This window comes from Pygoscelis adeliae, unplaced genomic scaffold (genome assembly GCF_000699105.1).
Source record: "Pygoscelis adeliae isolate BGI_AS28 unplaced genomic scaffold, ASM69910v1 Scaffold12, whole genome shotgun sequence".
Classification (NCBI taxonomy): Eukaryota; Metazoa; Chordata; class Aves; order Sphenisciformes; family Spheniscidae; genus Pygoscelis; species Pygoscelis adeliae.
Genome location: NW_008824290.1, coordinates 3,136,038 through 3,152,737, shown reverse-complemented (window position 1 = coordinate 3,152,737; position 16,700 = coordinate 3,136,038). Strand labels below are relative to the sequence as shown.

Here is a 16,700-nt window from a genome sequence, read left to right as displayed (position 1 = left end):
AGAATTGGCAAGATCTTAATTATGTCCTTCTCCTATCTGTATCCACCAAAACAACCAATTGACAGTCATGTATATTTTAAAAGTCACTTTACTAGAGGAATCATTAAATGCAGCTTTTGGAAACTTGTAATACCTGCAGTGAACAAATTCCACATCCATGGGTTCCAAGTTGTAAGCCTGTTCAAAGTCTGCATTAAATTTAAGAGTAACATCTTCATTACATATCTGTTGCAAGGATAAAAAAAGTCAGTTTACTGATGAAGGTTCAGTACTTCAAACACAAAGAAGCATCTCTGAAAGCACTGAATGCCCCATCACCTCCAAAAAGAACACCTAGATTTACCTGCTATCAACATATTGCATATCTAGATTGAGTGCTTTCAGAGCAGGAAAAGATTATAATCTAGAAAGAACAGGGAAGCTAAAGTCTTCAAAAAATACAATAAAAATACAAAACCACCACTCAGAATGTAGGTAAAGTAAATCTAGCTTCCCAAAAGTCAGGTTAAACTAGTCTGTAACTCTATGAATTGCCAGTTTCCCCTTTGAAACCAGTGGACCACAGTATTTTCAACAGGAGATACACCTTGCTTACCTCAGTAATATAGGCAACGTACTCTATTATATGCTCAGAGTAGACCTGACTTTTCAGTATCACCTTATCACCTAATTGTAAAAAAAGTTAAAAGGCAACATACTGTTACAAGGAATAGTAAAATTCTCACCACAGCACTTAATTTCTTCCTCTTTTGCATGGTTAAACTAGGAATTGCAAGATGCTAGATGTTAAGTAACTTCGCTAAAGTTGCTGTATCCATGAGTACCTGTTCTGAAATGCCATATGTAGTTGTATATTACATTTTAAAAGGCTCCCAATATTGATGCCATCAGGCAACGCCTCCGGAAAACAGGATCTTGTATATTATACTAGAGATTCTGAATTCAATTTTAACTACTTTCCCAGATTTTGCTTTGGATACATCTATTGTCTTTAAGTTATTACTACATTGTACAGTTTATTTTTGCTGAAAGCCCCACTGATTTTTGTACATGAAAAATCCTAAATATCGGAACATGCATAAGAACAGACACATGCAAGGCTGCTTCAGACAGCAGCCACTGTAAGACTCACACTGAGATACTAACAGTGCAGTTCACCTGTCTAGTAGCCTTTGTGTTCAAGTATGTGAAAGACTTCTTTAAAAAAAATGAATAAGCAATGGAGTTTGCATTGCACTGAAAATATTGATCAACATGCTGTTTGGCTTTATCTCACATTAGTTACTACCTGTAATCAGGTGAGGTCTGCCCTCTTCCACTCCTGGCACTTCCAACACTAAAGAGTTCCCATTCCTTTTCAAAGTAACCCCACTCATGTTAAAGTCTTTTATCTCCATTTCTGCATGGATCTCTTCAAGCCACAAGAGAGTAGAAAAGTTTGCTTTATAGTTATCTAGATTAAGATGCTGAAAAACAAACCAGTACACATTATTGTTTTAACTTCTACGCTAAGATACAGAACCCACTATTCTTAACATTATACAAAACACCTCTTCAGACAGACTGCACGGCAACTGGGTTGCCAATTAAGGCACATAAATACATGTATCTATACACCAAATAATATTTTAAACTCCCCCCGCAGTCAAAGCAGAATTAGTATAACCCTTGGAGCTCAGATACAATAGCCAGTCAGCTAAAGAGTCAACCAAGTCTCTCCCAACTACAATGGCAGTTTCAACATCTGAATTCAGAGGCAATCTACAAGCTGAATTCTACGCTCAGCAAGCATAAAATCTAAGTACACTGGGCAGAGACGGGTGAAGAGAAAGTCATGTCAGTCTTGGCCCCTGGCTGATGATTATACAACTTATGCCAAGATGAAAGAACCTGAACTTTCTCCCTCAGAGCTTAATGCATCTCACTGAAGAGGTATTTCTCCAACAGTACAAAGCTCTATCTAAACAATGAATGATAGCAGAGAATACTTTCTATTTGGTATTTTCCCACTCAAATACAAGGTGAATGAGCAGTGCTTTCAGGAGCAGACTTAAAACAGTTACCAGTACCAGACAGAACTTAAGGTGTGGTTAAAAAAGTTACCATTAATGGCAGGCTTTCAGAATAAAATTATTTCAAATACTACAGAGTTTTATCTTCTTGTTGAGAGAGGATCACTAACCTGCTATCTTAATGCTGTGACCTCAGGTTTTGTGTGAGCTGTTTAGGAAGCAGACAACATAAAATTTTTCAAAAATGTAAAAGGTTAAGTCCAGTTTAAGTCCTTAAAAAGTTAGAGGGGAAAAAAGTGAGTTGCAGCAATGTTCTACCAGAAATCAGGACAAAGTTTTGGAGAAGGAATCACTGTAATATTCTTGTTAGACTTCAGGTTGGTGGCTTTTTTTTTTTAATGTATTCTGAAATCGCTATACTTGCAGGAAGAATTTGAACAAACTGTAGTGAATTAAATTTGAGGATTTAAAAAAAAAAAAAAAGTTTTGAACAACCAGAAAAGAATCCTCTGCTATCGCAATAACTTCAGAATTTCTGCTTTCATTTGCTATGAAATAACTGCTGGACTACAGTTCTGACACCCCGAAAACACCTTTCCAATGATGCCTAAAAACTGAAAGTGAAGAGGAATCTTTGTTCAGTTTCTGTAATATCCCCCCGCCCCCAGTATACTTCTACTCCCTTTTCAGTTTTTCACATTTACCCTTTTTTATTCTTGTAAGCTTGGATTCTGTGACATACAGAAACGCATGGAAGTTAGGGGATACAGACTGAAGTCTTAAGTCTACTTGGTAACAGTATTACATCATCTTCTGTTACACTAAGGGCTACACATTTTTGCTAAATTAAGGCCAGCTTGAACAAACACACTTACAGAAAACATATTTTCTTATATAACCTACACTTGCATACCTCTGCTAGGAGAGGCTGAAAGGTCAGTATGTCTAACTCCTGCTCCACACATTTTCTTAACTCATTTGGTATGGTATAATGCGGGAGAAAGCTTGGCAACTGCTTTCTGCGATTTCTAAAACAAAAAAGTATGACATATCATTTAGCTTTCTCAAATTATATATGTGAAAACCAGCTAATTAACATGCCACATCATCAAGGTTATAAAACCAAAAACACACACATGACAGACAATGATTCCTTCAAAGTGACAATTGAGAAGTTTGCTATACTGGGAAGCTAGATAAGCATTCCAGTTACTGATGATTTGAAAACATCGTGTGTCTGTTTTTTCAGTTTAGGGATATTTTTATAACTAAGCAAATACTCTAACAGAAGCTTATTTGCAAAAGGAAAAGTTCTGAATGAAAGATGGGAAACATCAGATATAGATGTCAAAGTTGCTTGAGGAGTTAAGAAGCTAATTCTCTCAAAACTGTTTCCAATTTTCCATCTTTTTTCTTAATAACACAATTGTTACTTGTAGATTACTATGCAACAGTGTTTATCTTGTTTATCACCACATTATATAGTAGAAAGAGCTCCTATTTGACAAATCTACAAAGAAATCAAGCAGTTCATTACTAAAACAACATCTTCTCAGTAACATCCACAATTATCTTGTTTACAACATACATATATAAACATGTACACACTTTCCCAGTTTCACATTTTCTTTGTCAGCATGACAGAACAGGTATAGCAATACCAAATAGAGCAGTATTAGGTGTTATTTTTTGCTCTAATTCACAGTACCTTCTGTATTTAGGGGCAACCACTGTTGTCTTGCTTGGCTGAGGTTCTGGAATAATTTTAGGCTTTCTTGGAGAAAATGGTTCCACAGGTGCTATTAGTAATTCTTCTTCATTTGTTACATTGGCTTCAATATAGCGTCCAACAGTAAAATCAGAAAAACCAAGCAACAGGAGTTCTTTACTGTACCCAGGATTTCTTTAAGTAAGCAGAAGTTATATTCTTAAAACCGTCATGTTCACACTTTATTTTCCCCAGACGTAAGTATTTTTTAAAATAAAATTGTAGATTCTCATTTCAGTAACATATGAGAACTGCTAACTTAGGGTAATTCCTCACACTTACTCCCCACCCTGAGTTCAATCCAGGCATGATAAATAAATTATAAAATTATAAAATTATTATAACAATAATAAAGAGTAGAAATCTCAACCCCCCAATTTCATCAAAAGCTTGTGTAAAGAGCAAAATCCCTCCCTTCAACATACTAAGTACAGAATTAATACTTCTGTCACAAGTAACATCTTGAAATTACTGTTACTGAAAAAGATTAGCCAGACATTTCCACCAGAGGAACCTGAAGCATCTCTCTTCACTGCAGCAACAGCTTTGCTCCACCTTCCTTAAGGCTACTCAGAACTGAACCCTAACTGTAAACACATCAAGTGGAGAAAGTAGGAAAGATCCTTTATATCTAAAAAACGCACTTTCTATGTGTAAGCGGTGCTTGGTGAATGACAGAGGGGAAGAGATCAGAAGGAACTGTTTCTTCAGATTGGTTTCTAAGGAACTTAAGACAAAAGATCTAACACCATCTGCTCTGAAATCCCTTAATGAACTCATCCCAGCACTAACCAGAGCCCAATTCTCTCCTGAGCACTAACTACACAGTCCAACACTTACTATGCACTTGAAACAAAAGCATCCCAGAAGGATTCCAGCTTACTTTCTCTTTGGCAGGAGTGCCACTTTTTCATGCTAGCTAACACTACCTGCTCAGGTTAAAGCTATAGCCTGGTTTTCTCTGATACACAGACTCAGTGCAGACACTGAACTGTCCAGATTTACGGTCTAAATCTGCAGTCTCTATAGCCTCTTAAGTGGCCAGCAAGCACTTGCTACCTTCATGCTGCAGCCTCCCATGGAGTTTTGTGTGGATCGTTCTGTATTATTAGAAGATTCTCAAACTTTGTGGCACTTACAGATCTACAGTGGAGATATATATTGTTCTTTCTACATGTCTTTCTCCACGAAGACAGGCCATGCCTGCAGCTTATCTTTCAAATTGCAGCTAAATCATCTTCCTAAGAAAATTTCTACCCATTGCCTCACTATTTAAAATGGTAACAGAAATAGCGTGAAAGTTAATGAAGTGTTACTTTGATGAATCAAACCATTTGACCTTGGTTTCCCCTGTCCAACTTTTAAATTATGATCATAAGAATCGATGGTTGTGGTACACAATGTTTGTAGAGCTACCGCTGGAAGTAACTGGAAAGTACATGAAAGTAAGTTTTCCTGCATGAGGTTCCTACTTGAATTCTGAAAGAGCTCACACAAAGTCACTTTTTATTCTTAACTAAATCCATGAAATATTTTGTACAGCAAAGTATTTTTGTTTTTCAAGGGTTTTCTAAGATCTGCAAACCACTTCCTCTATAAATTACACCTTCAAGGAAGAAAACTTTTTTCTTTTTTATTTCAGCATACATAACCTGCATTTATTATCACAGGACAGGGAAGCTTGAGATCGAGGCATCTAGCAACATGAATATGACATCAGGGTATGAGACTGGAAGAAACATATCAGACATAACACAAAAATTCCCAGGAAATCTATATTAGCTCTTGTGCTCATGGAGTAATGGGTTTCCTGAAACAGATATAACCAGCTGTAGGCATTATCTTCACCTTACTGTGTTTTTTTAGAGAAGTTATTTACTCCCACTGTATTTCTTCATTTACTACTACCATTTTCTTTCAACAAAAATCAGAATCAAGCATTAAAATGCTAACTACTTTCAAGGTCTAATATAGGTTTCCACATCATTTGCTAATACGTACTGGCTTACTTTATCCTACACGAAAAAGAGAACTGTGCCCAGAACAAGGGAACTATTAAGTCAATTTTCGTGACTTGTTTCCATTGTATTGGTCAGAACCAATGGAAAGAAATACTTACACAGCTGTGCATATGATTACTATGAATGTTCTTCCACCTGGTGGTATGACAATTTCTCCAGTAATATTGACATGCTTTATGGGTTGTTCCACATCTTCTCTTTGCTCATTTCCTCCATTATGTAGATTTTCATCTTTCACCAAGGAAAAGTTTTCTTTTGTCCTTGATAAGTTTATATCCTGAGAATTAATTCCTTCTGTAGTAAACAGATTATAATAAATTTTGTTACCACAGTTGCTATTGCTAGCATAGGCAAGTCTTCTCAAACAAACCTACAGGTCTTCTGAGGAGTTAACACTCAGCATTCAAATGTTAACATTTTACTGTACCTGGAATGACTCCATTCTTCATAATGGATGTATTATTCAATGACTCACATGTTGTTCCTCCATTGCTGTTATATGAATTAATCGCAGCTTTTGAGAGGTTTTCTTGATTTATTGGAAAAGATGACAGATATGCTTCTGGACTGTTCTCACATTTTTGAGGAATCTGAAAACTGAATTGCTTGTCTTTCACCCATCCAGCTAATCTGCAGCTGATTAAGGACTGTGGTACACTCCCTTTATTCCTAGAAGTAGTTATGTAATTAATTACATAATTAAATACAGAGTTAAGGTTCTTGGGAAGCTTAATTCTATCTGAAGTCAAGTACAACTGTCTGTAGCAGGTCAGTTCACCATTATTTCATAACTGCTATCAGAAGGAAATTGCACTGCTGCTTCTAACTCATGAGGACTAGAACCTCTGCTAAATGTTAATATTTCTAGGTCACATCAACTACCTTATGAAGCATGCAGAAATACTGTGTATAAAAAAAGCCATGGTAACTTAAAATTTATCATTGGGTAACTAACTCTTAAGAAAGGGCACATAGCAACAAATAGAGGGTATTCAGGTGTGACTTCATTTGAGCCTCTATGCCCAGATGTTAAAAAAACTAAAAAAAATTAAAGAGAAAACCACCAAAACAAAACACCCTCAAGGATACACCAACATAGTTCTTCAGCATCCAAGTTAAAAAAACAAGCAAACAAAAAATTTAAAAAAAAACAACCAAACAAATAGAAAAAAATCTGGTCTGCTTTTAATATGTGAGTATGCAACAGTCCTCTTTGTTCTAAGATTTTGAGGATGACAGCATATCTGCAGTTTAAAGTAAACACACTTACAGGTAAAAGCGTTTACTTTAATCCTCATTCCAGAAAGGATTTTGTTAGGATTGAAAAGAGACATAGGACTGGGGAGTCTCAAAGCACTATCTGCAAGATAGGTGCTCAATAAAAAGACTATCCTAAAGACACTAAATTCAATATGAAATTCTCTTTAATTCCATAGTATTTGGGGGTTACTTGAAGACCACGAACCACAAGGCTCAACTATGAGAGGCTTCTGTATGAAAGGCAGGTTTACAGACTATGGAGTGATGGAAAGAAAGAAAGCTTAGAACAATCAGAAAGGCTTACTCTATGCAAATGATCATTCTTTTAGATTCCCCCTGCTTCAGGGTTCCAAAATTAGTCATTCTTGATACTTCCAACCCTCCTTTGTCTCTCATTAAGTTTTCATAAGGCTCATCCAGATTGACTCCATTAGAGTGAGATTGTCTGCAAAAATAATTTTAGTTAGCAATCTTGAAACAAATAGACTCAGCAAATATCTTTGATTCAGCACAAGTTTAAGAATCACTATACCAAAGCATAGTCACAGTATTTAGGAAGAAGCAGGCGAGAGGGTTCACTTTTTCTCAGCTACTTATACTTCTAAGACAATCAGATTACCTTTACTAATTTAAGCAGCAAATTAAAAACAACAAGCCTTTTGCCAGCAGCACAAAAAAACAGGATAAAACTTTGGATATAAGACTAAAATGATTAAGAAGCTAACTAATCTTTGCTGAAGAGCTGAATCCACTGGTGACTGAAGCTGTTATGGATCTCTTTGGGAGCTGAACCAAGACACAACAAAGAGCAGCTCCTTAGCAAGAGTCCTGATTAGCAGTGGAGCTTAAGAGATAAAATGACTAGGCTGGAAGTGTTTCAACACAAACCCCAAGCACTTATGACTTCTGCTTACTGCTACAATCTGAAAGCAGCAAACTGAAGAAGAAATTTAAAAAAGCTGGAAAACAAAAAGCACCCTTAAAAACTATTATCACACATACTACTGGTGAAAAATGCCTATGAAAACAGTCACATGCTCTTCCCTGTCTGAGACAGTGACCAGAGCTCTAACCTCTCAGTCTCAGCTACCTGTACAAACCATTTAAAAAATTGTTTCTATTCTACAATTAAGAAACTATTCAGATAAACTGGCATGAAAATAACTTGGAAATATTTTCATAATCTTGCCAATATTTACACACCCTAAGTATTCCTTAGTTATCTAATATAATAAAGTAGAAAATGACTGCAGTTGTTCTTTATTAGCTACATCAATTTACTAGCAAAGCCCACTAGATGTCTCCCATTGCAGCTTAAGCTGCCTCAATTTTTTGATATGGTAGGAAATACACTAAAACTGAGAAATCAACCCTAAGTTCTACTTTTGTAACTTGGCTTTAGTAATACTTTTCTGTATAAAATCCATCATTAAAAACAGGTCCAGCTGAAAAAATAAGTGAACAAATTGTACTGTTGTGCAAAGTGATGTAAACACTTCCAAGCTTCATCTAGCTACCGTTTAAATCTATATATCCGTTATCTCCAGTGAAAACAGCTTATTCCATTCTTCATAGTTCCTTTGAAGACATATGTGCCGCCCTTAGCTATATTTCCTAGAGATCAAACAAGGCAAGTTCTCCCAAAGACTGTGTTTGAGAGGTATCAGAATGTCCTTTTTGCTCTCCTTTGGACTTTCCAATTGGCCAACAGCTTATTTTTGGCCTGCAGAATCAGACTCTAATCCTACTAAGGCCTTGTTAGCACTGAGTATGACAGATTTTACAGGTAATAGCCCTATTTATATACATTGGGGCAGTATTTGTGTTTTTCACAGGACAGACGCTCACAAGTCAAACTCTGGATCTTTGCTGCAGAACTGCTACTGACTAGCTGTTGCCCATTCTACATTTGTGTAGTTGATTATTTCACAAAATTTTGCTTCTTCTCCATACTGAACATGACCTACTTTTCCCAACCTTTTCTGCAATCTGTCCAGATCCTCCTCACATCACATATGCCATCTAAAGTGTGCCTGCAGAACCTCTCAGTTTGATACTTGCAGGCCCAACAAATCTCTATTTTTCAGGTCATTAAACTATTCTGTTTAGGACAGATATCTGAAGAATCACTGCAACTTAAGCAAAATGGATTAAAGAAACATCCATTTTATATTAGTTTTGCTGAGAATGGTTTTCAAACAGTAAAGTCCTCACTAGAAGAACATAGATTAGAGGAAACACAAGGTAAAAGCATGAGCCTGGCATTTTTCTAAGAAAATAATGAAAAATGCCTTCCTTGCCTAGCAATATCCCTGAGCTCAACTGTTACTAGTTTTGCTTCTCTAAGTACAGCTGTCCCCACCTTCTGGAAAGGAAGAAAAAGCAAGGGCAAAAATCATATCACACTCTGATCTTCCCAATGATCTATCATGCCTTCTAGTCAACTAGTGAAGAATTCACAGTATTTCTTGCTTAATAGACACAACAAAATTTAAGCTGCATAATTACAATTCATCTCTAGTTGTTATTACGTGGAAAGAGAATGAAAGAATGAGTATTACCCATCCTGGCTGACTGGCACCAAGCAGAGAGCTCTCCAAATGTAACACGACTGATTGCTCTCCACCACAACGGTGCTCACCAGATCATGTCTACGAGGTGAATAGCCATCAGGAAGTCTCAATGAATCCAAAGTGAAAAATATACTCTCGTCTACTGTACCGCTTCTTCCACAGATGCTGGAAATGCGAACCTGTAACAGTTTGTTATTCAGTGTTGAATATTATCTGCTTAAGCTAACAGGCATGCTACCATTGCATAGTTTTTTCCTGCAACAGTCACTCTAGTATTAACAGAGCTGCATTCTGAAGTTTCAGTTATTCATGGGAGGCAAGCATACAGCTCTAACCTAGAATCACTGTCTTTAGATTTAAAAGTGTAAAGAAACACAAGTACTTCAGATAAGCATTAGGTTCCACTTAAGTGCATACTACAATACATACATTTGACTTAATCATGATACCTGCCTTTGACTTACCAACTTATCTAATTTATACTTCAACACCAGCAGTCACAAGAGAAGAATTTTTTTCCTATGCTTGGCATGCAAATATTGTTCAATATATACAGTTAAGGCAAATACAATAAACAATATATGTATTCCTAGAGGGAACAAATATTTTCATTGAAATAAAAAAGGGACAAGGGTTGTTTTTAAGCCAAAACACTTGGATAAATTAAAGTAAACATAATAAATTCCACAGTCATTGCTTCTTAAAAAAAGTTTGAAAATCCACACATCCTCATTACAACCGATGTAACTAAAACAACAGTAAGCATCCAAATAAAAAAAAGCTTTGTTATTTTAGAAGTAATCCTATAAATGGACAAGTTGATATGTTTTATCTTTTAATTAAAGATGTGTTATAGAAGATCTACCAATATTAGCAACTTAAAAGCACCTTCAAAACCCCACTTCACACAAGATTCCACTTGCCAAAAACAATGTTCAGAACATTTACCTTGTCTACTCGCTTATATCTCAAAGGCTTTACAGCAACTGCTTTACTGTTCCATGTTGTAGGGTTAATAAAATATTTCGCTTGCACCCAGTCACCTTCACAAGGTTTGAAACCTATGTAAAACAGAACATTCCTCAAGTTTAATTGCTACTGATGACATTTGCATTACTCCCATACAGAACTAGTTTAAGTTAAATAAAATGACCAGCCAGAACAATGCATTATTCAGATCCACTGAGTTCAAACTTCTCTTCGCAGTTCTTCCCCCAGTAGGTTATGACAAACTATGTAAGAGATGCTAGTGGAAAAATACACTTGCTTACATGTAACTTATGGTTACATGACTGCATGCAAGTTATGCTCAGTGAGAATGAACATCTAGCTTTCTTCACCCAAATCCCTGTGTTTGTTTCACTACATACACTCTATTAGAACTTATTTGGGATGTGGACTGCAAGTTTATCAGAAGATATTTCTATGGTACATATAAAAAAAATTAAGGAAGAGCAAACAAGAAAGCCCCTACACACCTTCACAGACATCTTCCATTGCAAAAAAAGTATTCTGATTAATATAGCCACCATCCTTAGAGAGAGAGGTAATATTGCCGATTAGTATTTTCATATTTAATTCAGAAGCATCACAAGTAGGATTGGAGTGTCCCCATGTATTCTGGACGGCGTCTACCTATTAATACAAAAAACCTCAACATTGAAACAGCTGATACTTAGAATTTATGTTAAACATATATTCCTACAATAAATACCAGAATTTTAACTGTTTATGGAAGTCAGGCTCCTTATTAGACAGTTTTATACTCACTGTAGCTGTTCATTTTTGTACACAAAAACCCATAAGTTTTAAACAGTAAGTAACTTCTCTTAAGAAGTCTGCTGTATGCTGCAACACTGACAACTACTATAATCACATGTTGATTTGTCAAATCTTTCTCATGCTTCCCTTGCTTTAGGTCTACTTAAGAATTTTCTTCATATTGACAAGAGGACTCCCCCTCAGCAATCTGACTGTACACAAGTGGAACTAGAACATCGCTATTTCAGAAAGCAAAAAAAAAACATTTGCAAGATGCTATTTATAAACACTATATGTATTTCAGACTGCCCCTCAGTCATTCTTTAATAACTTGAATAAAAAAAAAATGTAAAGAGCTGCTTCTTACAGACTTTCTATCACCACCTCAAATGTAAGTTTACTTGCTTAAACAACCCTCTGCAGAACACAAGCTACAAACTATCGACGTCTACAAACCATTTTTCCCCCCCCAGCTATGTTGGGGCAAGGATATAGCATCTCTGCTCTTAATTACTAGAATTCCTAGAACTGCAAGTTCTCTTCCTTGCTCCCAAAGGGCCACCACCATCATGGGTTCAGGAGTCCCCGCTCTGCAGTTCAAACACTCATTCTTCAGAGCTTCCTTGCTCTCTAACAATGCCAATGCCACTGGACAGAAGTACTTATTACTGTTAAGCAAGCACTGCTGACTCCAGACGGTATGTAGAGAAACTACACTGTGCCATAAAGCAGGAGAAAGGTATCAAATTCTTCTTTTGTGAGGCTTATGAGGATAATGATGTAGGAAAGCATGAAGAAAGTGTGCAAGGTACTTCTGCAGTGCTTAAACAAATACAATGATGAAATGCCCATGGACAACTTTTTCCATGAACTGCAGTGTAAGTGTACAAGTCAGATGATTAAATTAAGAGCTTATTTCAGAAAGCCAAGTGTTTACAAATTCACAACCAGAATAAAGAAACTGAGTGGAAAACTAGAATAACGCAGATAAGGGAGTAACTAAACCAATCACAACTGGACAGAAAAGAAAAAAAAAATAGCGGTAGCGTTTTCACTTCTACATGGAGATTAGAAACTGAATAAAAAGTATTTTCTTAATGTATAGTGTGAAAAAATAATACATTGACAAAAGACTCTATACACTGCCATCTTTCTCTTACAGATCAGCATTCATGTGCAGATGGAAAACAGTCCTCCTATAGCCACACTTTTCATAAATATTAAGACAACTTTTACACTTGTTAAATGCTATTACTATCTTTGTGTGGTGCACTTCTTGGAGTCACAATTTTCACAAATAACACGTACATTACAAAGCAAGAAGAAACAGTTCGAACATTAACTGCTTTGTCTTGATCACATGGATCCTATTCCAGATGCCGAGTCATCATCCCGGCAGAAAAACTGGTGAGGGAAGTTACCTGAACTAGCCTGCAAGCTGGCTCCTCTTACAAAGGAGACTTGCTTAGCAAAGGAACTGGCACCAAATTCCACATGAAAGTACTTGCTGAAAATTTACAGTGTTTACACACTTGTCCTTGGCTAGGACAAGGACACCTTCTATGCACCTGGTGGCATATATACCCATTGTGGAGCTAACAGCTGGACTGGTGATCTTATCCCAGCACACTCCACTGCAGTGACCATTATACTGTTCACTTCAAACACTATACTGTTTACACAAGTGAAATGTAACCCCAACAACAGGTGTACTAGTCTAGACTAGACTAATTACTAATCTAAATCAGTTTATTTCAGAAAGTTGACAAAATACAGTGTGACATAAAAAGCCAGTTAAGGGAAGTGATTATCCCCCTTTATTCAGCACTCTTAAGACAACATCTATAATAGTGTGTGCAGTTCTGGCCTCCACAGTACAGGAAAGACATCAATCAACTGGATGAGTTCAGTGTAGGGCCACTTTGGTGGTTGGGTGCTGGAGCAGTTGCCCTGGGAGGGGAAGCTGAGAGAGATGGGCTTGTCCAGCCTGGCTTCAAGCAGACCTAACAGCAGCCCCCTACTACCTAACGGGAGGTCATCAGGAACACAGAGCCTTCACTGTGGGCATAAATTGAAACAAGAACTCTTCAGGTTGGATAAAATGACACACTTTTTCACCATGAGGAGAGTTAAGCATTGGAGGAAGTTGCCCAGAGAGGCTGTGCAGTCTCTCTCCGTCCTTGGAGGTTTTCATGACCTGACTGGATAAAGCCCTGAGTCACCTGGATCTGACTACAAGCTGACCCTGCTTTGAGCAGGAAGTTGGACTAGAGACCTCCTCAAGTCTAGTCCAATTTGAACTACACTATGATCTTAATTTCTATATGATTTATTTTGTTGAACATAATAAATATTACCATTTAAGACTAATAGCCTGTCTACTTCTACTCCAGAGTTTGCAAACATTACAGTTAAACTATACATAACTATTTATTTTTTAGTCAATATTGTTATATTGCATTAAAAGAACTATTATTACATGGTATTCCTTTTAATGACATGAAAACTCACTGTAAAAAAAAATAAAATCTATGTTCTGCTCCAGTCTGACAGACATATCTTCACATTCACCAAGAACATTTGAGAATAACAAACTTTCTCCTAAGTGATTTGTATGGCTTTACATGGATAGAATCTGAATAAGCAATTGCACTGTTCCACAGAAGACTAGAAAATTTACATTTAATGTAAGCTACATATGGAGTTATACTTGAAAGTAATTTGTAGACCTAAGGAAATGCTTTCAACACATGAAAACACCTTAAACCTCCCAACATATATTTTCTTATGATATTTCTCCACTTAATTTTCCTCTACCAACAAAACTATAAAGTTGCTCCTCATACTAGCTCAAAACAGCCTTCCTGCTACCACTTGTAGTAGCCTGGTAGAGCCTGCAACAGAACCTCTAATTGTTTAGTGCAGAGTTTAGTTAGACTTGACCTCAAATAAACTGAAATCCAGACTTCTGAGCTAGGATCTTTCCAAAACACAAGGCAAGTAGCTCCAAACAGCAGTTGGAACAGTACACTGAGCAGAAGGCCACCCAAGGCTGACCACACTCTTCCTTAAAGTAGATAACAAAAACACCACTGACACCACAGAAGTTTAAACTGCACCTTCCAGATTCTCCCCAAAACTGCCTGTTGGCAGTGCTCAGGCTGTAGAGCTTGCACTCATTTCTGAAATTAGAGGAGTATCTTTTAGGTCACTTAGAAACAAAGTTAAGTGGTAATACCTCAGTTTTTTGGAAGGCGATAGTGTTGGTGCCCAAGCATAATTTTGTATAATATTTAGTGATTATGTTTGTCAATAAGCTAAATTTTTTCCTCTGCCTAGGGGATTAAAGAGACAGTTACTTCCTTCCCTCTGCCCAAAAAAAAGACTACGATTGAAATGTTGTTGGCTGTTCTGAGCAAACTCTCAGGGTATTTCAAGTTTGTGCCACTACGTGGAAAGTAATTCAAGATTTATCACAGAGTACAGAGTGAGTTTAGTTTTTTCTCCAAGTACTTAGAACAGGCCCTTTGGACAAGGGAGACTAGTGCTGTTCTTCTGAAATTAGCTATTTTACATCAGTAACATAGACAAAATCTTGGGACCAAAAGTGGGAACCCTGGACTCCTCATATAAGAAGCCCATTACAGTCATGGTTATTCTTGCTCAACAGTAACTTTGATGCTGCCCCCCCCGCCCAATCTTTGAAAAGAGCAGTTATACCATTTTCCTTTTTATTTGCAAGAGCTCACAGATTACTGCATACTTTGAAGATATGAGCTTTGTCTCTGTGCTTATTGAATCAAGTCTGCCCTTGGACTTTGACTTTCTATAGAGTCCAGTCAGCCTTAGGCATAAGCTTGGCTTTAAGTTACTCACCCAGTCAGAAACTACATTGCCAGAGAAGCTCTTCTGAGACGCCTGCAGGACTTACCACTCATCACAAACAGGAACAAGGTAAATCAATATGTTTATCCCTAGTACTTTTGCAAAGGCCATTATCTAGCACATACAGCAAAACATCCCACAACTGCTAAAATATCCTAGTTGTTTTGGAGATCCTTCTGTAGTTTCTCAGTTACCAGGTTTATGTATTTTGGAGTGATGACAATATTTCAACAGTACTGTGAAAGCTGTCAGTCAGAAGGAAAACAAGGAAGGAGAAAGAACATTTAAACTAATTTATTTTTTGACTGTGAGTGAGTACTATTTTACCAACCAGCACTAAAATTGTTTGCTGGACTTACAATATTTAGTTTTCAAGTAAGAAAGTCATTCCACTTAAAAAAAAACAAAATAAGAGACATAAGGTTATCTTATAAGACGCTAGGTTTTTGATAGCACTAGAGCTGGTAATATTTTAGAAACAAGACTTCTCTTTCACTTTTCTTCTATGTTCCATTTTAGATCATACAATAAAACTCTCTCCCCACTAATATGCTTTCTTCAGTTTTATTTAATAAATGAAGCTGCATTGGTTTCAAAATTAAATAGATTTGCTAAGAAAAACTACCCTCAAAATTTTGTATGTAACTGGAGTTCATTTTACGACTTAGTGTTGTTCTCATATAATCTTTCATAATCTTTAATATGAAAGATCTTTCTTACTTTAGCCTTCAGGACTTGTTCTTGTTGCTATTGTGAGTTAAAGGAAGGACAAAACAGAGAAAAATGGAAGCATGCAACATTTTAAATCTTCCTGAAATAAAGTATTAACAAACAGATGCCTAACAAACCCAGATTAAAAAAAAAACCACAAACCATCTAGTTGATTATTAACTGCCAACATCTCAAATAGTTTTCATTAGTTATTACCAAACCAGCAACAGAGCTTGAAAAAAGTCTGTGCAAGTAACTCTACTGTATTTCCTCAGTAGTCTACAGATTTCATGGATATATAAAAATGCATCTAAACCCCCAAACATTGCACAGAGAAAAACGCAAATCAAATTAGTCTTCCAGTATTTTTATTTTCTGTCTACTCCTACTTGAGAAGTTACATTTCTAGTCAACTTCATTTTATCACATACAGTGCAGTTTCAGCCAATTCATCCATTAGAGGAGAAAAAGTTCTCAGAGGTCTGCATTTATTTTAAGCTTAAGTCCAGCCTCTAGGGAGGAGTTTATCATGTGCAATTCTTTATTTCAGCCAGAAAACTTGTCTTCCCCATAAGCCTGGCGTACATCTCAGTCTATTATCATATTCAGATGAAAAGCATATTTATCATTGACAAATAATGATTACAAAAAAGGCTTTCAGAAGGCATCCAGCACCTTTGAATTTGTTTCCTATTTATAGGTTAATTAG

The 16,700-nt window shown here is 36.5% G+C and overlaps 1 protein-coding gene across 1 annotated transcript in view; it reads right to left on the bottom strand.

Annotated features, from left to right (window-relative positions):
- Positions 1 to 16,700, bottom strand: part of MOV10L1 (Mov10 RISC complex RNA helicase like 1) — a 49,355-nt gene that overhangs the window by 26,068 nt on the left and 6,587 nt on the right. Inside the window, exons 3-13 of the mRNA XM_009318774.1 lie at positions 11,113 to 11,269; positions 10,583 to 10,695; positions 9,623 to 9,813; positions 7,366 to 7,506; positions 6,229 to 6,470; positions 5,900 to 6,095; positions 3,721 to 3,915; positions 2,926 to 3,040; positions 1,289 to 1,466; positions 596 to 666; positions 134 to 225 (exon numbers count right to left, since the gene is read on the bottom strand). Coding sequence (XP_009317049.1) covers positions 134 to 225; positions 596 to 666; positions 1,289 to 1,466; positions 2,926 to 3,040; positions 3,721 to 3,915; positions 5,900 to 6,095; positions 6,229 to 6,470; positions 7,366 to 7,506; positions 9,623 to 9,813; positions 10,583 to 10,695; positions 11,113 to 11,269 — 1,691 coding nt within the window. The remainder of the gene's footprint in view (positions 1 to 133; positions 226 to 595; positions 667 to 1,288; positions 1,467 to 2,925; positions 3,041 to 3,720; positions 3,916 to 5,899; positions 6,096 to 6,228; positions 6,471 to 7,365; positions 7,507 to 9,622; positions 9,814 to 10,582; positions 10,696 to 11,112; positions 11,270 to 16,700) is intronic.